This window comes from Artemia sp. Qi Xiang Cuo, chromosome 17 (assembly GCF_049724085.1).
Source record: "Artemia sp. Qi Xiang Cuo chromosome 17, ASM4972408v1, whole genome shotgun sequence".
Taxonomy (NCBI): domain Eukaryota; kingdom Metazoa; phylum Arthropoda; class Branchiopoda; order Anostraca; family Artemiidae; genus Artemia; species Artemia sp. Qi Xiang Cuo.
The window spans coordinates 35,410,920-35,419,266 of NC_142810.1; the positions used below are offsets into that span (position 1 = coordinate 35,410,920).

Below are 8,347 nucleotides of genomic sequence, written 5' to 3' on the forward strand. Positions count from 1 at the left end.
TGGCTTTTTCGAAACTTGTTCAATTTTATTTACGAACATTTTTATTAGTAATAAATATACGTAACTTACAAATTAACTTACGTAACGAACTTCTATATTCATATGTTTTTAATACGTATATTAGGGGGCTCGCCCCCTTGTCAATACCTCGCTCTTTAAGCTAAATTTCGAATTTTGTTCCAATTCTTTAAAAATGACCCCTTAATCCCAGAGGCCGTTATTTAGAATAAATAACTTTTATGAAAGTACTAAAAAATCTTTGGCTTAAAGAGTGAGGTATTGACTAGGGAGTGAACCCAATCATACACGTAATATTTTCTGTTCGTTTTAAGTTTTGATGTTGCTCCTTATTTTCACTTAGAAAACTCGTTTTTTTATATTTAATTTCTGATCTTTTTTTTAAAATAATGCTGGGAAATCTGGCAATGTCCCTTCCCCCATGAAAACTTCCTTCATGGAAAGATCCTCCCACATAACTCCCGATCCCTCCCTACTACCAGAAAACATTCCCCCTGAAAACGTCTGTTTACTTCCCAATAACCAATACTATATGTTAACATTGGGTAAAGTTCATAGCTTTCAATAAAATAAAAGTTCAAAATAGGAATTAAATCCTTTTTAATAGACAGTGTATAGAAAATTCACAAAAAATACCAGATATTTCGGTCACATATACAGTGACCGTCATCACTAGTAAAACTAAACTAAAACAATTAAAACAAAAGTTTATATACGAAATCAAATAAAACTACATATTATTTAAATTTCTAATTCTATCACTGTAAATAAATAAATGAAACTCAAAACAAACACAAATTACAATAAATAGCCAAGTCAAACTCACAAAGAGCACAAATTAACATGAATAGGGCTGATAAACCCCATGTCTTCTCAAGACCAGAACACAATTTGCGCTTTACTAAAAACAAAATACATTTGAAATATTTCAAGTTTTCTTGCTTTCATAAGCAATAAATTTTCGAAACTTTTAAGGACTAAATATCAGTATATGTCAATTAAACTGACAATCCACGGCCATTTGTTTTTTTTTTTTTTTGTTCTTTTTTTCGATGCGAAAATAAACTTAGTTTTTTCCTTTTTATTGTACTGTATTCTATTATCTTGCAGTGCATCATCTGTTTAAAATTGAAAAAATTCCTAAGAAAATTTATGTTCCGTTTTTTTTCAGGGTTTCTGATTGCATTTGCTGCTTTCCTTGGTGAAAGAATAGCCAGATACAGGCGTAAGAAGCATGAAAAATCAGTTATTCGGCCTTTTTTAAATTGAGTATGGCAATCACAAACTCTTCACTTGGCCAGTAGCTATTTTATTATACAAACATAGTAAATCCTGGATTGGTATAGTAGAAGATTATTTAACCCATTTGTTACTAGGTAAACAATAATATAATCGTACCTGTTATGTATTTCCACTTCCTTTAGTATTGAACTATTTCGAACAGGGGACGTTATCGCTTGTATGTATGCAGGTCACTGAGAGTCAGTTGAAGTTATACTTGTTTATGATCGACATCCGGAAGGTTTCAGCCAAAGAGAGGGCTGTTCTGACTTATTTCCTATGCTAGAAAGATATACCATGTTAAATCTTTGCTTGAAAGAATCGAGTGATGTCTTTGTTTAGATAAGATAATTAAGCCGACTCACAGCATTGATATATATACGAACAGTAGGAAAAGGACTATACTCTCCATCAAAGATTTTGAACACATTTGAAACACAATCTAATCCTCTCTTTATGATTCTGCCTTCGTGCAAGCGCAATGACAAGTTTTTAGCGCATACATATACCGTGATCTGACTGAATGTCAAGACATATGAAACTATTGCTGTGACGCGCAAGAGGGAATCCTTTTCCGAGCGGTTTAATCTGTATCATTTTTGAAGAAACTTTTCGCTACTGTTCGTATATATATATATATATACTTATGCTGGGAGCAGACTGTTTCCAATTACAGTGCAAACCCTTTTCTCAAATATTTGATCCAAGACTTCGGCAGAGGTCAGTGGACTGGAAATTTTTACAACCATCTCTTCCGTAAAAGCCTCATATGTTAACAATGGGCAACTAGTATAATTTATAGCCCTGTTCCCGGGCGCCAAGGGAGGGGGTCAACTCCTAAGACTTAGTAATTTTGCCTTTGGACTATTGTGAACCGAATAGCTGCCTCAAAATTTCAATCGGTTTTACTTGGAGAAAAGAAGGTGGGGGGGGGGGCTAGTTGCCGTCCGATCACTTTTGACTCTTTAAAAGAGAACTAGAACGTTCAATTAGCAATCAAATGAGCATTCTCCAAAGTTTATACGACCACCCCTTCCATAAAAATCCTATATGTGCCAGGGAGATGACTTACAGCCCTTGCCCCCGGGCTCTCTACTCCAGAGCTTTTGTTATCTGATGTTTCACTATTTAGAACACAATGATTGTGTCAAAAATTTTAACCAGATGCATTGTGGGATAAGACTATTTTGAAAAGATGGTGTATGTGTGTGGGAGGGGGGGGGGGCTAATTGCCTTTCGATCACTTTTGAACTTCCGATTTCTAATCGAATGAGCCCCCCTCCGAAGGTTTTACGACCACTTCTTCTACCTGTGTGTGGGTGTGAGTGCGAGTATGATTGTAAGTGAGTATGAATTAGTGACTGAGTGAGTGAGTGCGAGTTTGAGCCTCCCTGTTAGTGTGAAAGTTTATATAGCCACCCCTTCCATAAAAACCTTATATACCCCCGAGCATAGCTCACAATCCTTACCTCCGGGCTCTGGGAAGTTTTGTTAACCCTAGAGGGGATTGTTATTTGATCTTTGAACTATTTTGAACACGATGGCTGCAGAACTTCGATCGGATGCATATGGTAAATGAGGACTTGGTGGCTAGTTGCCCTCCAATCACTTTTGACTTTTAAAAAGAAAACCTGAACTTTCAATTTCCAATCAAATGAACCTCTTTCAAAGTGTATACTACCACCTCTTCCATAAAAATCTCATATACCCTCCGGGCATAAGTTAAAATACTTGCTCCCCCGGCTCTGAGGGGTAAGTCTCGACCTGGGAGTTTTGTTGTCTGATCTTTGAACTATTTTGAACATTATGCTTAGATAAGATAAGGTAAGATATTTATTTCAAAAAGATCACTATCACAAGCCCACAAAGGGCCGAATTCGGACTTCGGAGTCGACATTATAAATGGTTGCACTAAAACTGGCAAAATGCACAAAACAACAACGAAATAGAAAAATCATTATGAACAATCATTTAACAGTCAATAATTAAAACTGTAAAAAGTCAATTAAAAAGTTAAAAAGATAAAAACTGGTCAAACTAAACTTACACAAATACGAATCGGAAAAATATTTAGAACGGACATAAAAAAAGGAAGGGGGGGGGAGAATAAGCGAAGATACCCAAAAAAAAAGCGAGACATAAAGGCATCGGAATGCTATATAATTCCTTTGTCACTTATATTAAAAACTGCAAAATGGCAACTAGTTAAAAAGATAAAAACTGAAAAAATAAATAATATATACATTAACAAATGTTTAAAAAACAACATAAAAAGTAGATAGGGAACAAAAAAAAAGAGTAAAAAGAAAAACGAGCTGTTTCTTTTATTATATAAGAAGACAAAATTTATGTACAAATTAACCACTATTTATTATGTCAGTAAAAAAAGGGATAAAAGATTTCTTATACCGCAAGGTAGTACAAAGAATGGGAGATAAGGTGGGGATAGGCTGGGACACAGTTTGTGGAGGACGATTTCTATCAGGTACATGGTAATCAGGGAAAAGGGACGCAGTATGGGGGTTCAAAAGTGCCAACTTACCAAAACGGAGGCACAAATTATTTCTTCGTCTCTCGAGGGTCTCTAGGTTTGAAATATTTAACAAATGCAAATATGGTATCATGCCCTCTTTAAAAATAATTCTTAGAGCTCTCTTTTGGACATTTTTAATTTTTTGTGTTGCTTCATTAGAGAGGCCAGGGTGCCACACAGGACAAGCGTACTCTAATATGGGACGCACAAAAGAAATGTATATTTGTAGTAAATGTGATTGGGGGCAACTGAATTTATTTAAAAGTTTAAGGAGGGAAAGTGAGGAGTTTGCTTGTCGTAGGATATTATTTATATGGGCATCCCATTTCAAATTGAAAGAAATTGTAACATCAAGGAGTTTAAGAGATTTGACAGAGGTTTCAGGAGGAATGGGAGCAAGAAAAAGGGGAGGGGATTTAAGGAAACTTACTGAGACTATTGCAGATTTAGAAGGGTTAACTGTCATGTCAAGGGAAGAGGCCTCACAGGCAATATCTTGGAGTATGCTCATTGGGTTGCTAAAGATGTTTTTATGATATATCTCTAAAACTGTCAAGTCATCGACAAATTTCCACCTATTGTCATAAAGGGTTGAAAGGCTGTTAATCATAAGAGAAAGAAGGAGAGGGCCTAGAATAGTCCCCTGAGGAATGCCATTAAATATGGGGAGATGATCTGAGAAACAATTTAGATATTTAACTGCTTGAGATCTATTAGAGAGAAAAGAGGCAACGAGCTTAACAAGGAAAGTTTCAATGTGGAATTCATTTATAAGTTTATCTATGAGTAAATTGTGGTTAATCACATCAAAAGCTTTTTGAAGATCAACAGAAATCAGATTAAGCCAAGTGTTAGTTTTTTCAAGTAATTTAGCCATGGTATCAACAAGATGGATCAGGTAATGAGAGGTTGACGTGGATTTGAGATTACCAAACTGTCTAAGATCAATGAGGGGAAGGACTTTCATCTTAAGCCAGTCTACAAGAAAACTTTCATACAATTTTGAAAAAATCGAGGTGATGATAATAGGACGAATACAATCAAAGCCAGGCTTTCCATTATTCTTTATTATTGGGGTAACAAAGCCTTGTTTCCAAAATTAAGGGAACTGTCCAGATCCGGTAATTCCATTAAACAGGGTTGATAAGGGTTTTGAGAGGTAACCGGTGAAAGCTTTAATCAGAGGAACAAGAAAATCTAAAGGGAAAATGCTTGATCGTTTTAGTTTTTCACTTTTTTTTACAACATTACGCGAAGAATATCGTGGAAGTGAAAAAGGATCAGGAATATCTGAAAATGCATAATATAGTGGTGGTAGACTCTGGACACTAGCAGCCAGAAACTTATTGAGGTCATTAGCTGTGGTCTTTGGAGGTTCATTTATATTAAAATTTAGATGTTTCTTGACTCTTGCCGGTAAGTTTTTTGATTTTAGAGTACCAGTTCTTTGGTTTATCATGGCACAAGTATTTAATTTTATTTTTATATTAGGCTCGGGCATCTTTTCTAATTTGACTTTATAATTCCTTTCTTAACTTATTTGCTTCAGCTAAATTACCCCTCTTAAATAAGCTTATTTTCGTGCGGATTAATATTTTTATGTGATTATTTATGTAAGGTTTATCACTGGAGCACTTTCTGATTTTTTTTTATGAGAAACATAATGAGTAGGAATCAATTAGTTTTTTGTGAAAAATCAAAATTTTGTCATCAAGGTTATTAGAATTATAAAGGTCTGACCAACTTTCACTGGTCAGCCTTGATCCAAAAGAAAAAAGGCCTGTGTCACTGAGGGGACGGCAAACCCCAATGGAGGTAGTAAAGGAATGTTCAATGGCTGAGGAGGAAGAAAAAAGAAGACAATAGTGGTAACTGCCTCCTAGTGGTGGCAGTGCTTGCGGGAAGTTGTAATACTCACTCATGTTTGAACAAATAACATCCAGAGAGGTGTTACCTTTTGTTGTAGATATTTTAACCGGTTGTTTAATATTAAGAGAGGTGCAGATAGAGTCTATCCTCAGGTCATTCGCATCGCCAAGTAAGCAAATACCAGCGTTCGGATATTTTGATAACACAAAATCAGCACTTATAAGAAATAGTTGGATAAATTTGCGTTTCTGGTCAATAGTTAGGGGAATGATAAAAGACGGCGGTTACAATTAAATTGAAAGGGCGGGGACGTACTTTCGGTCGAAGGCTCAGCCATAGAATTTCATCATAATCTGATAAGTTGGGGGTTGGGATGAGTTTAGGTTGGAGGTTATCTCGGACAAAAAATAATATACCACCCCCTTTTTTCCAGAGAGGGTTATCGGGAGGGCGAAGTTTTATAAACTGAGTATAATTGCTGATTTTTAGTAAATCTGGGTTCTGGGACTGAACCTCTGTCACAGCAATAATATTAATTTAATGAATTTCAGAGATACCCTCGAGTTCGGTAATTTTTTCAAAATTCAGGCTCTCAGCATTGGTAAGTAGGAAAGTTGGAAATTTAATCCGATTTCGGTATTAGGATTTTTTTTTTCAATTCGGGATGGAGTTATTTGGGGTTGAAGTTTATGAGGAGGGTGATGTGGATAAGGGGGTAGCTTTGAGGCGTTATTAAAAGGAGGGACTGGACCGGGCTTGAGAGAAAAGGACAGCGAACAAATTATGGGAATATTATTAAGTTGGGATGGAACTACGGTGGAATTCGTCTTACTATTTGAAGTCTCAAAATTTTGATCAGATGCATTTGGGGAAAGAAAGGCCGGGGAGATTTCCCCCGGCCTTGATTCGGAATTAAAATCAAGTATTTTGCAGGTCTCAAGACATGGCTAATTGTAGGAAAAGCCAAGACAGATAGTCTGAGTGATTGAGAGGCAAATTTGGGATAAGCCCTTTTTAGGATTTCATAGGCAGCGCGATAGCGCTGCCTAAGTAAAGAACGATGTGAGTACAATGTATTGTTTTTTTTTTCTTCTTCTTTCTCCATTACCGGACACTTCGTATCGAAGGAGTTGTCGTAGAAACTTTAAAAAGGGCTCATTCGACTGGAAATTGGAGTGGCTAGTACCCTATTTAATAGTCAAACATAATTGAAGGGCACATAGCCCCCCCCCCCACGCCCGCCATTTTCCCAAACACACCCAATCAAAATTTTGAGATAGCCATTTTGTTCAGCGTAGTTGATTTTCAGATAGAAAATATGTTTTTGAGGAGGACACTCCCCCACAACCCTTGGGGCAAGAGTATTACGTTATGCCCTGAGGGCATATAAGAACGATGTTGGCAAAATGTATTATTTATTATTTTTTTTCCTTTAGAGCAGAGCACTTCGTATTTGAAAAAGATGTCATAGAAACTTCGAAACGGGCTCATTCAATTGGAAATTGGAGTGGCTTGTGCCCTTTTTGATAGCGAAAGTGATTGGAGGGCAACTAGCTCCCCCCCCCCCACGCCCGTCATTCCCCCAAAAAAATACAATCAAAATTTTGATATAGCCATTTTGTTCTGCGTAGTAGATTTCCAGATAGAAATTATGTTTTTGAGGAGGACACTCCCCCACAGTCTTCAGGGCAAGGGTTGTAAGTTATGCCCTAGGGGAATATAAGGTTTTGTATAGAAGGTGTTGTCGTAGAAACTTCAAAAAAGGCTCATTCGGTTGGAAATTTAAAGGGATAGTGCCCTTTTTAATAGTCAAAATTGATTGGAGGGCAACTAGCCCCCCCCCCCCCTACGCCCATCATTTCCCCAAACACATCCAATCAAAAATTTTGAGATAGCCATTTTGTTCAGCGTAGTTGATTTCCATATAGAAAATATGTTTTTGAGGAGGACACTCCCCCGCAACCCTCGGGGCAAGGGTTTTAAGTTTTACCCTGAGGGCGTATACGAACGATGTTGGCACAGTGTATCATTTATTATTTTTTCCTTTATAGCAGGGCATTTTGTATCGAAGAAGTTGTTGTAAAGGGCTCATTCGAAAAGGGCTTATTCAGTTTGAAATTGGAGCGGCTTGTGCCCTTTTTAATATTCGAAAGTGATTGGAAGGCAACTAACACCCCTTCCATGCTCACCACTTCCCCAAATATTTCCAATCAAAATTTCTAGATAGCCATTTTGTTCCACGCAGTTTAAAGTTCAGGAAATTATACCTTTGAGCAGGACACTCCCCCCACAGTCTTCAGGGCAAGGGTTATGAGTTATGCCCTGGGGGCATTTGAGGTTTTTATTGAAATCTTTGTCGTAGAAACTTGAAAAAGGGAGCATTCAATTGAAAATTCAAAGGGCTGGTGCCCTTTTTAATAGTCGAGAGTGAATTGAAGGCAACTAACCCCCCTCTCACGCCCACCTTTTCCCCAAACACATCCAATCAAAATTTTTAGATAGCCATTTTATTCAACTTAGTTGAAAGTTTTGGAAATTAGGTCTTTAAGGATGACAACCCATCTCCCCACAACCCTTAGGGCAACGGTTGTAAGTTATGCCCTGGGAGCATGTAAGGTTCTTATGGAAAGCGATGCTGCAAAAACA

General features: G+C 37.1%; 1 protein-coding gene across 1 annotated transcript in view; it reads left to right on the forward strand.

The window, feature by feature from the left end:
- The window catches only part of LOC148942140 (ionotropic receptor 93a-like), a 94,721-nt gene extending 93,299 nt beyond the window's left edge, over positions 1–1,422 (forward strand). The window contains exon 16 of the mRNA XM_089102894.1: positions 1,190–1,422. Within this exon, the coding sequence (XP_088959020.1) occupies positions 1,190–1,287 (98 nt within the window). The 3' untranslated portion in view covers positions 1,288–1,422. The remainder of the gene's footprint in view (positions 1–1,189) is intronic.
- Positions 1,423–8,347: the final 6,925 nt, after the last annotated feature.